At 33.7% G+C, this 17,581-nt stretch overlaps 1 protein-coding gene across 1 annotated transcript; it reads left to right on the top strand.

Annotated features, from left to right (window-relative positions):
* The first annotated feature begins 7,328 nt into the window (after positions 1-7,328).
* On the top strand, positions 7,329-8,487 carry LOC129919999 (probable chitinase 10). The gene has a single exon (XM_056001149.1). It carries the CDS (start codon positions 7,332-7,334, stop codon positions 8,220-8,222), a length of 891 nt encoding a protein of 296 aa, XP_055857124.1. The 5' UTR covers positions 7,329-7,331; the 3' UTR covers positions 8,223-8,487.
* The last annotated feature ends 9,094 nt before the right edge of the window (positions 8,488-17,581 follow it).

Here is a 17,581-nt window from a genome sequence, read left to right as displayed (position 1 = left end):
TCCACTTGGCTTGTTGCGGCACACAAATGAACCGTATAAATCGTCTTCATTAAAATAACTTCCACAAGGACGATGTCCAGGTGGTCCACATCGTGAGTATTTTGCCTTAAAAAAAAATACAAGAAATTAATATGAGTACAAATATTAAAAATATAAGTTTTTTTTAAATAAACTTCTGGAGCCTTACGTTTATTGGTACCTTGGCAGAACTAACTAGTCCAATAAGGACAGCAAATAAAATAATACACACTCGGATTGACATGTTGATGCAATGTTGAAATGTTGATGAATACAATTCAGAGCTTCTAGTTTATATACAAAAATTTAATGATGATGGCATGGTTTGAATGTGCATCTTATCATATCTAATTTTTTGTTATTCTTGTTTCCAAAAAAAAACAAAAAAAAAAAACGCTTAAAATAGAAGTTAATTAAAAACGAATAGAATAATCGAGTGATCAGTCTTTGCAGCGCAATTAATATGCCCTATAGACTCATGTTTATCATTTGGTGTGACATTCAATCACTAATTACCTCTGTGATACCTTTATCAATTGACAAGCGACTTAATCGCACCATTTTTTTTATTTTACTTGGAAACAAAACTAGGATTTAAATTAAAAAATTTTAAAACCATAGGTATTCATGTAGTGTTGTTTAAAAAAATATAGTTTTTGTAACTATCACTACTATTTTTCGTGAAATTATTTGTCAATTAGTGACCTCAGGACGACCTAGTGCTCAGAATGTTCAAAAAGCTTATTGCTCAGTATATGGGTACATTATTAGCTGCGTTCCTTTGGAAATATTTATCTACTTTTTAGTACTTAAAACTACTTTGATCTACTTTGCTATACTGAAAAAGTAGTTCAAAGCAGCTTTAAGTACTGAAAAGTAGATAAATATTTCCAAAGGAACGCAGCTATTATGACAGCAAACACAAATGTCAAATGGCGGATCAATTTTTCATATCGACATTGAAAGTTTCTGGAGCAACATTAAACAAATAAACGCATTTCGACAATCCTTAAACTCTATCCTTTTCTTTCATATGGGATGGATTCCATGTTAAAAACGGTAATTGTTTGTTAAAGTCAAGTTATACTAAAATTAAACTGAGAACATGTAAGGCGAATCTAGAGAGTGAAGTCATATCCCACTGCATTAGGTAATCCTCGTGTACAATAAAGGTCGCGATCCTTTTTGAGATGGTAGATCTCTAGTAGAACAATCTACACATGATCTTCTTTGTTGACGTCACACGTATTATAAATCGAATGTAAACACCGCCTTATAGATTGAAGGCAATCACACTTGAATGTCTTATCTATGGAAAACAAAATATCCCTTCAAGCAAGAAAACGGAGTTCAGAAAAGACACTCCGACCTCCGACCGCGAAAGACGGGGTTGCATTCACACACTTGCAACTTTTTGTATATGAACACAAAGTCGAAGGAGAAATCGTGGTGAAAAAACCAATACATATAAAATCGGATCCGCGGTGATTCTAATTTCCATACTAATTTGAGCCGCCTTCCGACCAGTTTCTGCCTCGAAATCGGACTCAGCTCCGCCTGAGGCGGAGCGGATTCGGACCGAGGTCGGACCTGTTTGCTTGAAGGGATAAAGCATATGAATAATAGACAAAAACTAACAAGATCGGAAACTTTTGTATGTTTAATCTATGGAAACTTCATATAAAAAAGGTTGAATGATACATATTTTCGTTATCCTATCTCTTTCTGGTTTTGTGACGTCGTCTGTATTATTCCAATTTTTTTATAAGGTTAAATAATATATGAAAGTTTATGGTCTTGGTAGTGGTTTGTTTATTGTTGTGTATTGTATTTGTTGCTTTGCATAGATAACACATTGGGTGCGTTCACGTACGCACAGATACAGGGGCGTATACAAGTTTGCTTCTTGGGGGGGGTCATTTTTTTTCAAAAGTTTTGATAGCAGGCATAAACTTGAAATTGTGCTTTTTGAATTATTACAAATATTAAAATTTGTGCGTTTTTCATTTCGAATAGAAAAGTTCCGAATATAGTTCTAAAAATAACCAAACAAAAACGGTATGAGACTCGTTTATGTTTAGCGTGAAGCCCAGTACGCAGATCGCGCTAAACTAAATTTTATCTCGACAATTTTTATCTCTACACGCGTTCGCTAAAAGCCAAGATAAATTTAAATTTAAAAATAACGGCTGAATCACAGTTTCATTTACTTATACCTGCTTACATTCAATATTCCATACATATTTTTTTTACCTGCAGAATACCTTTTTCACTCTCTCATTTTGTTTTGTTCCTCTTCTTTTAAATATTCCAAGATTTTTTTTTTGCCTCTTATTCCTTGCAGCAACAACAAAGACCACAAAAATGTCAAAATTTATCTGTGAAAAAATGCGCTGAGCATTATTTCGCGAGCTAAATTGAGTGGAGACTTTTTGCAAAAGTAGTAGATGAGAATTCGAATTTAGCGCGTGAACTGCGTACTACCTGGCTAAAAATCCACGCTAAAATTTATCTTTGGAGGAAATTTGTATGAAAGATAAATTTTAACGCGATCTACGTACTGGCCTTGAAGCTAAATTGTTCGTCGGTCTCCACGAGGACAACGAAATGCTTGCGAAACATAAATAAAACAAAAGAAAACACGCATCGCAGAAGGACATGCAATGACAAAATGAACAACAAAAAAACTCAAATGTCATTTTTCCACACACAATTAATGTCCCCGGCAATTGTTTGTGTGCGAAAAAGAAGTGGAGACTTTTCAATTTCGTTGTGCCAAACAGCGTACTACAGAATGAAAAGTTAATCGAAATTTTTGGGTTACCATTTCGTTGTTTCATTTTTGTATGGGATTTTTCGTTTCCCATCAGCAGCGTACTAGGCTTTAGTTTTGACCATTTAAGGCTATCTTCTCCTAAACATAAACTGGACTGTGCGAGTACTTCGATTGAATAATTTGCCTTAAAACAACTGTTCATTGTTTTGAATGTTAAAATAAAATTCTTTTTTACTTAATAACAGTGGTAACTTTTGAATTAAAAATCTTCCTAACCTCAGGTAAACGAATCGCAAAGTTTTGTAAAAAAAATTGCATTTGAAAATATAATTTTTTTTCAATCGTCAGTTAGACTATCAGAAGAATGAATGTCAATATAAAAAAAAACTTTTATTCCTAGGAATAAGCTCTAACTGAGGTTTATCTGACTATTTACAAAATTAGCCCTAAGTGATATTCAATTATAATATTTAATTTGTCTTAGAAAAGGTTGCTTACATTCGTATCTATAATCAGTTTGCCATTGATGATTAGCAAATCGATTGTTGTTTCAAAAAATGTAACATAGTTAGCTAATCTAGTACAAAATACTGTTATTTTCTGTAAGCAAACAAAATTCACAAAATTTGATCAGACGAATGTTTTGAACTGGAACATTGCAAAAAACTAAAAAGGTTTGAGAAATGATATCTTTAAAATTTTGCCTATGACAAATGTTATCAACAGAATTGACCCCCACACAGCAAGGAGGCCACAGAAAGCTTTCCTATTTAATACATATTTTATTCAATTCATCATATATACTCCAGTCAAAGCGTCATTTGACCTTGCGCAGAGAGGTACTGTCAGTTTTTATTTCATGGATCGATAGGGGTATATTTAAAAGGCTTAAACCCAATTTCTCACCACCTGATCATTCTTTTTAGCGGAGTTATTCACAAAAATGCATTTTTTGGGATATTTTACTTCTAAGCTAATATCTTTGCTCCAGATTGTCGTAGACCAAAAAATAAACATACATTCTCTTCCTTATAATATTTTCTATCGTTATATGTAATTTCATTGTATTTGAGTGAGTAAATACAAAATGGCAGCCATTTAAAGTCAAATTCTTGTTGTTAAAAAACACATTTTTGTCATTATTTCGAAAAAAGCTTATATCATGATTGACAATTTTCTAATTTATTTTGTAGCCCTATTCATGTCCTGCATTTTACAGAAAAAATCAGCTCTTTATCACCAAAGATGGCCGAGCAATTGATAAATGAACGCATGCAAAACCGGTGCGAAAACACCCAAAAATATCGTTTTTTGGGAATAACTCGGCTTCAGAGTGTCCTACGACAAAAAATAAAGCTATTAATTGTTCGTTAAAACATTTTCTATCGATTTAATGCACATTATTTTTGTTGAAACAAATAAAAAATAAGTTATGTTAAGTCAAAGACGTTTTTTTGTTTAGCAAACTTTTGCCTTATTATTTTATAAACAGTGCAAGTATTGGCTAACAAAATAAAATACTGTTGTAGCCCTTTAAATTATCTACAATTTAAAAAAAAATTAGCTCTCTACGACCCACACGAGCCGAGTTATTATAATTTTAAGAAAGCATCATTCCGTAAGAAAATTTAAAAAAATTTCCCTTGTTTAAGTCGAATAATAGTTCTCAGTGAGAGGGGTTGTTTTCATTGTTTCTTGTTATAAGAGGATTTGTCTCATGTTTTTCGTTGGGCATTTGGAACTTTTTTAAAAAATTAATTTCTCGGCTCGTGTGGGTCGTAGAGAGCTAATTTTTTTTTAAATTGTAGATAATTTAAAGGGCTACAACAGTATTTTATTTTGTTAGCCAATACTTGCACTGTTTATAAAATAATAAGGCAAAAGTTTGCTAAACAAAAAAACGTCTTTGACTTAACATAACTTATTTTTTATTTGTTTCAACAAAAATAATGTGCATTTAATCGATAGAAAATGTTTTAACGAACAATTAATAGCTTTATTTTTTGTCGTAGGACACTCTGAAGCCGAGTTATTCCCAAAAAACGATATTTTTGGGTGTTTTCGCACCGGTTTTGCATGCGTTCATTTATCAATTGCTCGGCCATCTTTGGTGATAAAAAGCTGATTTTTTCTGTAAAATGCAGGACATGAATAGGGCTACAAAATAAATTAGAAAAATGTCAATCATGATATAAGCTTTTTTCGAAATAATGACAAAAATGTGTTTTTTAACAACAAGAATTTGACTTTAAATGGCTGCCATTTTGTATTTACTCACTCAAATACAATGAAATTACATATAACGATAGAAAATATTAAAAGAAAGAGAATGTATGTTTATTTTTTGGTCTACGACAATCTGGAGCAAAGATATTAGCTTAGAAGTAAAATATCCCAAAAAATGCATTTTTGTGAATAACTCCGCTAAAAAGAATGATCAGGTGGTGAGAAATTGGGTTTAAACCTTTTAAATATACCCCTATCGATCCATGAAATAAAAACTGACAGTGCCTCTCTGCGCAAGGTGAGGCCCTTTTTTCCGACGCTTTGACTGGAGTAATAATCATGAAAAAAAAAAAAAAAAGATTGCTTTTTAGATATACCTGCTTCTTTTATTTGCTGGTAAGCAGTGACTTGCCCTTAGAGATGATTTTTGTGTACCTACCCAATTCAATTTCTTTTCAAAAGCTGTGAAGATAATACTTTTTCGGATTTTAAATTAATACAATTCTACAGCACAGCTGAACTAATATTATCTAACGAATGAAAATAATCCGAATGCAGCATTCACTAAAAATATTACCACATCCCCAAAATATGGTAAAATAGTTTGTTTGAATACCAAAAATTTTTTTAACTTTTAATTTTCGTTCATGTTCTAAAACTTCAACATTTTAAAAAACCTCTTACTCAAGAGATTTCAGTATCACATAACAATTTCTTTTTTAAGTTCTGAGTTCTTGGGGGGGGTCATGACCCCCCCCTTGTATACGCCGTTGCACAGATACCCTATCCAAGATACCTAAGTATCCGATACGTTTGTGAACACGAATCAGCTGTTCATCAAATCTCCCATAAGATACACGAGAATCCAGAAATTTTTACTATACCTTTGGATTTTTTTGCTTGTCAACACATGTTTACGATCAGCTGATATTTTATATGGGATTACAACAACACAAAGGTATCCGGAAACCCTTGGATCAGTACGTGAACGCACCCATCCAAGTATGTCTGCCTTTGATTTGTAAGGCGGTGTTCACATTCGATTTATAATACACGTGACGTCATTAAATTAAAACTCACTTTTTGTCATGGACCGTTAATTAAACACAACGTAAAGAAAACATAAATGAAAGAGAGAAAAAGATTTATAGATTTTAATACTTGTAATGTTCAATTTTGGACAATTGCCCCGATTCTTTTGAGGTGGTAGACAACTCAGGAATAGAAATCTAGTACAACAATTTCACATGTCGTCAGGTGAAAAATTGCGTTTTGCACTAAAGTGCTAGTGCTTTCATATACAAAGATTTCCGAAACCCTAGTTTAAAAAGCAATGCAGTAAAAAAAAGGAATGCCTTAGAACAGCTGGATTTTACGAATTTCGTAATACTTCTTGATGAGGTCGCTAAAAGAGGCTATTGAATGCGAACATAAGGCACATATCATGTAACTAATAAACAAATGTCTTTTTCATCATCGATCATGAGTCATAACTCATAACTGTCACAATTTCTTTTTTGAACTCTGTAAAGTGTTATGAAATATAATAAGCTTCGAAGGTCAATATAATGCTGAATACATCAATGGCATTGACATTTTAGATGAATGTCAAAAAAAAAAAATATGAAATACAATAACCACATATGTACGTCTTGTATCTTCCAATTGATTTCTCTTCACAAAATAACTACACTGCTTTGCCACTTATCAATGATCAACAACACTACATTGCTTTGACATTGCTTATCATTAATCAAGAACACTACCTGAAGCTTTCCAATTTTGTGTAAAGCTTATCAGTTCTGCTATTATCTTAAAGTAATTTCATTATTTCTCTGGGCTCGAATATAATTTTAGTTCAGTATCGAACCTCAGAAGCGCCTTCATATGAGAATGTAAAAACTATGAACTACCATGGCCATTATTATGAGTAATTGAAAAATACTTAGGCATTTTAGCAATAGCTCCTAATCAATAAATCCAATTTGTTTGATTTTAATATGTTACAAACAGCGTAATATTCTTTAATGTTTTTTAAATCAACCCCTTGTTTTTTAGAGCCTAAGGTCACAGTACAATTTGTCGATTTTGATATTCCGCCCCTGAATAAAATCTTTAAATTAAAATGTGTCATATTTTCTCGATTATCTATTGGCATTCTATAAAAGTGACATGAATTTAATCACTCCACTTTACAAAACATTGAAGAGACCTATGATTGAAAGAATAAAATGAGACCTTCCACAGACAACAGTTTGCTCAAATAAAACTGTTATAATTATCTAAAAATTTTAAATTTTACCTTTCCACAATGAAAGTTTTAATACCTGTGGTTTTCTTAATTCTATGTGAAACCTCTTTTACCCAAACTGCTTCTATTGGAATTACTCCATCAGCAACTGCGCCATGTATTGATCAACCAAATGATATCCTTCTCCCGGTTATCGGTGATTGTAGTCAATTTTACGGATGTAAAAATGGCAATACAATTTTAAGAAATTGCATGGAAGGCTTGTTCTTTGATTCGATAACCAAAAACTGCACCGAGCCTTCAAAATCAGATTGCATTCAGGAACATTCAATTGCTATAAAATCCGAAGTTGTACCAACAGAAATTCCAGAAATCCCAAATTATATTTGCCTTGGAAAGGCTATTGGATCATTGGTGCCATCACGGACCAATTGTAGTGAATATTATTCCTGTATTAGTAGCAGTCCTATTGTACAAACATGTGGCATCGGAATGCATTTTGATTCCTATTCTCAAATATGTATTTCATCAGAATTATCAAATTGTGTGATTAAACGAAAAGTTGAAGTTACAACCACTCGAAAACCTGAACTTATTGAAGTCGTTTGTAAGGGAAAGTTTGATGGCGAAAAGTTTCCTGTTCCAGGTAATTGTACGAGGTACTTTGATTGTCTCGAACACAAGGCATATGTAAAATCATGTGGGGACAAACATTTCTATCCTGTAAGTAGGACTTGCATTGATCCTGAGGTGTCAGAATGTTTCGAAGGAACTGTTCGGGTAAAAACCGTTACGACCGAATCGAGTCATGTTAATGATACGATCATTGAAGGAAATAAAGTTATTTCGAAAGTAAAAACTAAAATTATTGATTCTGATGAAATAGAAGATGTAAATGAAGATAAAACAATAGTTGGGAGAGTTTTACAGAAGTTGAATGATTTTAAATAATCTGTTTTAAACGATTTATATTTAAAAAAAATGTGGCGATAAAATAAAACAAATGTTTTGCATTTCTTTGAGTTTTTTTTTTATATTCGTCAGATATTCTTCTTTTTATTAGCTTGTCAGCTTACATGATTATTTCTCTGCTACTTCTTGGTGAACACTAGAATACTTCTCATATTTCTTTTTTGCTGTTTGTATCAGAGTTAAAATTTACTTTTTGACAAATGTCAAAATGACATTTACCTATTTTTAGTAGGGATGATCACAAGAGCACTAAAAACGTTTTGATAAAAGTGAGTCATTCTGAGAAGTATAACTTCAATAATTGCTTGTAATCCACTGTTTTTTTTTTTTTTCAAGTTATATCTCGTTTTTTTTCACAAAATGTATACAAAATACAAGATATACTCCAAAATTCCGCAATTCGATGGAAAGTTAATTGAAATCAATTTTCAATTTCACGTGAAATGTAATTTCATGTTCTACATTTCGATCGATTTCAAAAACTTCGAAATTGCTTTGAACTGTCAAAACTGAAGGATTATCCATTGCTATTTTGTTTTTAAAGTGAAATGACTTCATATAAAGCAAATAATTGCAATATTATTGCAAGTTTTGATAGAAAAAATTAACCGATGTGTAAAGTAGAGAATGAATTCGATAAATGTAAATGGGCGAAATGCAGAAGAACTACTTTCACTTTCAGCAAGGGAATTCGCAAAAAGTGAAATGCAGAACATAAGTGATAATCATACTTTCTGCTTTTTTGACGTCATGTCATCTGTATTATTAAATTTGAATATTAAGTTTCCATAGTTTAAACAAACGAAAGTTTCCGGTCTTGGTAGTTGTTTGTCTATGGTTATGTGTTGTATTTGTTGCTTTCCATAGATAAAGCAATCAAGGGTCATGGTATAAAAAGACAAGGTATGATCATTAGAGCCGCCATCTTACAAAATGGGGTAATAAGGTTTTGACGTCTGGCATTTGGCAAAGTCAAAAGCAACAACAATTTCCAAGACAAATTTGTTTACAACAACAATTTCAATGGGCTGGGCTGTCAAAACACTAAGTAGCCATCTTTTTTTCTTTCATTTGACAGTTCTCGATACTGAGTTTTTTCTTATGATCATACCTTCTTTTTTTATACCATGATCAAGGGTGATCTCTTTAATCTGTAAGGCAGTGTTCACATTCGATTTATAATACGCGTGACGTCATCAAACTGGAGTGCGTATATTAACTTTTAAACTGTATAACTATGTTGGGGAGCATAGGTCTCTGCTTTGATGAATCTGACATTTCTATAATCTTTGTTTGCGGTGCAGGATTTAACCAAGAACTTTGCCGTTTTGGCTATTATTTAGCAACAATTTCGCTCTACGTCTAATAGCATCAAGGTGTCCCCGAGGTGTCTGAGAATCAGTTTTAAATCAGATTATCCCGTGAAGTCTAAAAGAGGAGCCCTTGCAACAAATAACAATTTAAATCAAATTTGTTTAAGTATTTTCAAAAAGACCAATCCTTTAAAAAAAAAAAAATATATACAGTAAAACCCGGATAAGTACCTCACCTTAAATGCCCCATTTTGATAGGCACTAAAGCGGGTAAGGTACTTACAAGAACCCGCTTAAGTGCTCATAGGCAGTTATCTCTATATTTATTTAATAATAAAAAAAACATGTTTGATTACTGAAAACATAATCTTCACAAAACAAAAGTTTAAAATAGCTAACTAGTTAATTTCTATCTATAGTAGAATTTTAGAACTTTAAAGCGGTTTAGGAAACGAATTTTTTCTCACTGTTCAAACTTATTTCAAATGTGTACTTAAAAGAATTTTTTGCAAATAAATTCAATTATAAGTATTTGAAAAGCCAAGCAATTAAGCGGGGAGGGCAGTTAAGCGAAAGGTACTTAAAAGATGAATTTTATGTGAAAAAATCCTTAAAATGTTGGTTCTAAAAAAACAAAGGTACTTATGCGGGTTAGGCACTTAAGCGAGAGGCACTTATCCGGGTTTTACTGTACATCGAATGAACATCAAACTACATAGTGCTACCGATTTTGATATCGCACCGAATCATGTCATTCAAATGTTATCGCTTCTACAGTGGTCTGGTAACATAACTGTGTTGTTTTTTTCTTTAATTATAATAAGTTCTTTTCGTTGTTCTATGATTTTTGCAAAGATGTTTTTTTTTCCATGGTGATGACAGATAAGATATTGGAATATGCGGTCGAAATTATTCACTATAAATACTTTGTTGGCAAATGGGAAAAGTCAGAGTTATCTTTTGAGTTCTAAGAAACAGTTATAGATACAATTATGCAAGGTTTGTTTAAAGAAAAATATAACAGTTATAACAGGTATAACTAGAATAATAATTTCGTTTTTTTCTTCAAGGTTTTAAGATTTTAATAGCCTTATGTGCTCTTGTAAGCCTTGCTGCAGCAAAAAAGAACGTTTGTAGTAACAAGGAAGATGGTACTTTCCTTCCAGTAACTGGAAGTTGCTCAAAATATATCATTTGTTCCAATGGCAAAGCTCTCGAACAGGACTGCGGTGTATATCATTACAGTACAAAATATAATGTTTGTGATCTTCCTGAACGTGTAGGTTGTGCTATTCAAGAGTATAAACCTATGACCACCTCGATTCCCAAGAAACCTTCCACAGACAAGGAAATAATTGTTCCAAATCCAACACTTCCACCATGTTACGCAGTTGCCAATGGCATCAGCCTGCCAGTGCCTGGAAATGATAGACAATACTACTTCTGCATGAACAACAAAGCCTTCCTTAAAGATTGTGGCAATTTGTATTTTGATGTCAAATACTCTGTTTGTAATGTAAAGCCCGATAATTCCGAATCAGCCATCGTCGAAAAGCCATTCTATACTACAGTTCCACCAAAGGCTACATCAAGCCAACCCCAAACGGAAACGTCGGTGTGCGTTGGAAAACAAAATGGTGTCAGCCTTGCCATTAGAGAAAACCCACAACAATATCATTTTTGCCTAAACAACAAGGCCTTCCTCAAGGATTGCGGTAGCAATATGGTCTTCTCATCTCAATACTCTGCCTGTACCGTGGCGTCTGAAGAAGAATCCGTTGCCGAAGAATTCCTCGACACTGAAGTTAACAAAGCAATTGCCCGTAAAGTGTGCGCAAATAAAAGATTCGGAACTAGACTAGGTTTTCCCGGATCATGCTCGTTGTACGTTATTTGTACTGAAAATGCTGGATTCGTCAAAACCTGCGGCTGGAGGTATTTCAATTCAAACACTGCATCCTGTGATACACCCAAAAATGTAAACTGTCAGAAGCAAGTTGAAGAAGAAATCGCACACCCACAAATCCAAACAACAACCAAACCAGTCGTCAAACCATTGGCTCAAACTATTTGTCTTAATCAAAAGGATGGTGCTTTTGTGGCATCACCTGGAAAATGCTCAGACTTCTTTTTCTGCTTGAAGAAACAAGGCTACGCCAAGAGTTGTGGCAAGGATCAACATTTCGATCCCAACAATATGATTTGTGTTAAGTCTAGTGCATCAAAATGTGTTGACATTGTATCAAAGAAGTCTCAGCGTGCTATCATGCCCAGAGCTGATTCAAGTTGTGCCAGCCAGGAGAGTGGAACTTTATTAAGCAGTCCTGGTAATTGTAATTCATTCATTATTTGTGACAATGGTGTTTCAAGGGAAATGAATTGTCCAGCTGGATTACACTTTAATGCTAATGACAAAATTTGCGACTGGCCAACAAATGCACAGTGCGCTTAAGAATTTATTATATTATTTAACGAAAGAAAACATGAACATGATAATTGTATCATAGTTTCAAAATTAATCAATAAAGTTTTCTTATAAAATTATAAAAATTTATTAATTTTTTTAGTTTTTGAAGTTATACTTCTTTTCCGGTGTTTGTATCAGATTTAAATTTATATTTATGACAAATGTCAAAATGGCATTTACCCATTAGCTAATTCATAAATCTGTCAGTTTCAACCAACAACCGGATATCCCAGACTATAAGCCAACTAGGTACTGGCAGAATAACATCTAATCGACATTTCTAGCCATCAGACATTAACTGTATTTCCAGATTATGAAAACCAAACAACTGTACTACACAGATTATAAATGACTTATTACACTGACTAATGCATTCTTTTCAGCCAGGACACTGATCTCTGGATAGTGAATTCAATTAAAATTTTGACTCCGATTGAAGAACTTTTATAATCTGTTCACTTCATCTCTTCTTTTGAGAAAATTCAAATAGAACTGTGCTCTTGTGCATTTCAATCGGAGCAGCACAACTGTTATACTTTTTAGGGAATCAACTGTCCAGTGTTTTAATAAGATCAGTGTGCCTGGATCATATTCGATCCTAATTTTAAGAATATAAATTGTTCATTACCGAAAAGTTTCTGAGTAGGGACTCGCTGCTCATATGAGAATCTGGGAAAAAAGGACTACCATTTTTAAAAATCTCTACATAAATCTCATTGTCAATTCAAAATCCGAAACAGAAAACGTTAAAAATGTGAATTGACTCAGCTTCAATTTGCGTCACTTATTTGCAATAAAAAGCTTTTTTTCTTGATCAATATTTACTGGAACGAAAATGCGTTTAAACTGAGAGAAACCATATATTATTGTTTATAAAAACAGCAAAATCGAATAATAGGGGAGAACGGGGCACAGAAGAGCACCGGGAGACATTTTTAATAAAAAAGTAAAAAGCAATAACGAATGCACCCATGCATCTGCTCAGTTAGATATATTAATCTTTGGTTTGCATGAGTGCAAGCAGTGGAATACACAAGACCACAAGCTTTTGTATACTTTTTCAGTGGGACACAGAGGACCACAAGTTTTTTTTTTATTTTTAATTTTTTTTTTCAATAAAAGGGCAACAGTTATCTTATATCTTATCTAATGTTAACAACCCCCGAATTTTTTGAAGATATAACTCTTTTCCGCCGTTTGTTCGGAGTGAAAATATATCTTTGACAACAAAGTCAATTAGATTAAGTGGTGATCTTAGCACCCTCTAGTTCTCATTATTGTTTTGTTATGGTGTGAACATACTAGGTCATAAAATGCATTGTTCACACGTGTACTAACAAGCCTTGATGCAAGTGAATTTCTGTGAAGAAAATCGCGTGCAGATACACATACTTTTCGTTTCTTTGGTTAAAACGTGCTGTCCCGTTTTCCCCTAGATAAAAACATATAACGATTATTCTATGTTCGAATCAGTAAATAAGGCAGACTCGTGCGGATACATCTTAGGAGTGTTATAGACAAAAAACTTAATTAACTTTAATTCATATGACAGCTAATCAAACATTATGAACACTGACGTAGTAAACACAAATGCCAAAAAAGTATATAAAACAATAATGCTTACCATCAAGGTTTTTGATTAATTCAATAATCTCTTAGTAATATTCTATCCGTTGGACCATTTGAACGTAATTTTTTTAAGCTTTTGTCTAAGTGTTTAGACAATTTTTTTTAAATTTAGACTTCAAAGAGAAATACTTAAGTATGAAAAATATGTTAAGAGTTACGGTGTTTATTACACTGTTTGCTAGTTTTGTGAATTGTGCGGTATTAAACCGACAGAAAACAGATGTTAAGAGTAAGTTTTGACACATGAAATGAATTTTTAACAAACTGATTTTGTTTTTAGATAATGGAGACTTGTATACAATCGTGAATTCAACAAACAATGGCGTTAGAATTGTTTTGGAATCTAAACCATCTAACGATGGAGTTATTACAGAAGCAGATATAGACTGTGACGAAGAAGAAAATGAGGAAGAATTTATAGAAACTATCAGCTCAACACCGAGGAATGTAAATATTGTACTAGAATCTGCCAAAGGTGGAGTCATAACTGAAGATGATCTAGACTGTGACGAAGAAGAAAATGAAGATGAAGTTGAGGAAACTGTGAATTCAACACACAGCAGTGAGAATATTGTACTAGAATCATTCAAAGGTGGAGTCATAACTGGACATGATTCAGACTTTGACGAAGAAGAAGACGAAGTAGGAGTTAAAACCACACAAGCAAATAAAATAAAAGCTACGACAACAATTCCACCTACTAAACCTAGTACTTCAAATAATGTCAGACCTTTTGTGTTGCCTCTATTAGATAACTCTGAATGGGTAACAGCTTTTCAAAGCCCGAATAAGACACTAAAACCTGTGACTAATAAACCAAATGTTCCTAGCAACAGTGATCAGCATAAAATAAAGGGGGAATTAACTAACTTCAATGAGCTCTCAGAATCATATGAGTCACCCGGCCTATTAGCTTTGCCTTCTTTTGAAAATCTAACAGAAGATGTTCTAAACGTCAATACAAATATAAATCAATCTCAAGGAAATGGAACTTTTACGATTTTTCAGAACGAAGATGAACAACGAGACGACATACTAACATTTACTGAAAATGAAGTTGGGGAAGATGCCAGTGAAACAATTACAATTTCTGACAATGAAGATCAACAAGGAAATGGAGCTTCTACAATCTTTGGAAACGAATATGATCAGCAATTTGTAGGTCAACAAGAAAACGGAGATCTTTCATTCTTCGGTAATGAAGATGAACCACAGAATGAACAAGAAGAGATACAACACGAACTTACAATTATTGAAAACGGAGATGGCGAATTAAGCGAAAGTTTGGATATCAATGAAAGTGTAGATGAACAACAGGATGAGCAAGGAGAGATAACACACGAACTAACAATTATTCAAAACGAAGAAGGCCAAGAAGTCGAAAGTTTGGACATCACTGAAAATGCAGATGAACAACAGGATGATCAAGTGGAGATTACACATGAGCTAACAATTATTGAAACCGATGATGGAGAAGCAAATGAAGGTTTGAACGGAGTTCTTGAAACAGGTTTTGGAGATGAAAATGAACAAGAAGACGAAACAAAAGTTTTTGAAGGAATTGGGGAATTCGAAGTTTCGAATAGCACTGGAAATGATAATGGCCAACTGGATGGACCAATTACAATACCAGAAATAATAAATGCACAACAAACCGGAGTTCTTGAAACAAGTTTAGGAGATGAAAATGAACAAGAAGACGAAACACTGGTTTTTGAAGGAATTGGGGAATTCGAAGTTTCGAATAGCACTGGAAATGATAATGGCCAACTGGATGGACCAATAACAATACCAGAAATAATAAATCCACAACAAACCGGAGTTCTTGAAACAAGTTTTGGAGATGAAAATGAACAAGAAGACGAAACACTGGTTTTTGAAGGAATTGGCGAATTCGATGTTTCGAACAGCACTGGAAATGGTTATGACCAACTGGATGGACCAATTACAATTCCAGAAATAATAAATCCACAACAAACCGGAGTTCTTGAAACAAGTTTTGGAGATGAAAATGAACAAGAAGACGAAACACTGGTTTTTGAAGGAATTGGGGAATTGGAATATTCGAACAACACTGCAAATGATGATGGCCAACTGGATGGACCAATTACAATTCCAGAAATAAAAAATCCACAACAAACCGGAGTTCTTGAAACAAGTTTTGGAGATGAAAATGAACAAGAAGACGAAACACTGGTTTTTGAAGGAATTGGGCAATTCGAAGTTTCGAACAGCACTGGAAATGATTATGGCCAACTAGATGGACCAATAACAATACCAGAAATAATAAATCCACAACAAACCGGAGTTCTTGAGACAAGTTTTGGAGATGAAAATGAACAAGAAGACGAAACACTGGTTTTTGAAGGAATTGGGGAATTGGAATATTCGAACAACACTGCAAATGATGATGGCCAACTGGATGGACCAATAACAATTCCAGAAATAAAAAATCCACAACAAACCGGAGTTCTTGAAACCAGTTTTGGAGATGAAAATAAACAAGAAGACGAAACACTGGTTTTTGAAGGAATTGGGGAATTGGAATATTCGAACAACACTGCAAATGATGATGGCCAACTAGATGGACCAATAACAATTCCAGAAATAAAAAATCCACAACAAACCGGAGTTCTTGAAACCAGTTTTGGAGATGAAAATGAACAAGAAGACGAAACACTGGTTTTTGAAGGAATTGGGCAATTCGAAGTTTCGAACAGCACTGGAAATGATTATGGCCAACTGGATGGACCAATTACAATAACAGAAATAATAAATCCACAACAAACCGGAGTTCTTGAAACAAGTTTTGGAGATGAAAATGAACAAGAAGACGAAACACTGGTTTTTGAAGGAATTGGGGAATTGGAATATTCGAACAGCACTGCAAATGATGATGGGCAATTGGATGAAGTGATTACAATTTCTGAAAATGAAAATCAACTAGAAAACGGCCAACTGGATGGACCAATTACAATTCCAGATATAAAAAAACCACAAGAAACCGGAGTTCTTGAAACAAGTTTTGGAGATGAAAATGAACAAGAAGACGAAACACTGGTTTTTGAAGGAATTGGGGAATTGGAATATTCGAACAGCACTGCAAATGATGATGGGCAATTGGATGAAGTGATTACAATTTCTGAAAGTGAAAATCAACTAGAAAACGGCCAAGTGGATGGACCAATTACAATTCCAGATATAAAAAATCCACAAGAAACCGGAGTTCTTGACACAAGTTTTGGAGATGAAAATGAACAAGAAGACGAAACACTGGTTTTTGAAGGAATTGGGGAATTGGAATATTCGAACAACACTGCAAATGATGATGGCCAACTGGATGGACCAATTACAATTCCAGAAATAAAAAATCCACAACAAACCGGAGTTCTTGAAACAAGTTTTGGAGATGAAAATGAACAAGAAGATGAAACACTGGTTTTTGAAGGAATTGGGGAATTGGAATATTCGAACAACACTGCAAATGATGATGGGCAATTGGATGGACCAATAACAATTCCAGAAATAAAAAATCCACAACAAACCGGAGTTCTTGAAGCAAGTTTTGGAGATGCAAATGAACAAGAAGGCGAAACACTGGTTCTTGAAGGAATTGGGGAATTCGATGTTTCGAACAGCACTGGAAATGGTTATGGCCAACTGGATGGACCAATTACAATTCCAGAAATAATAAATCCACAACAAACCGGAGTTCTTGAAACAAGTTTTGGAGATGAAAATGAACAAGAAGACGAAACACTGGTTTTTGAAGGAATTGGGGAATTGGAATATTCGAACAACACTGCAAATGATGATGGGCAATTGGATGGACCAATTACAATACCAGAAATAATAAATCCACAACAAACCGGAGTTCTTGAAACAAGTTTTGGAGATGAAAATGAACAAGAAGACGAAACACTGGTTTT

Source organism: Episyrphus balteatus, chromosome 4 (assembly GCF_945859705.1).
Source record: "Episyrphus balteatus chromosome 4, idEpiBalt1.1, whole genome shotgun sequence".
Classification (NCBI taxonomy): domain Eukaryota; kingdom Metazoa; phylum Arthropoda; class Insecta; order Diptera; family Syrphidae; genus Episyrphus; species Episyrphus balteatus.
Note: the sequence above shows the minus strand (reverse complement) of the source record. Positions and strands in the feature narration are given on the sequence as shown.

Excerpts from the sequence above, each read along its gene's own strand:
- LOC129919999 (XM_056001149.1), top strand. The coding sequence starts at position 7,332 with ATGAAAGTTTTAATACCTGTGGTTTTCTTAATTCTATGTGAAACCTCT.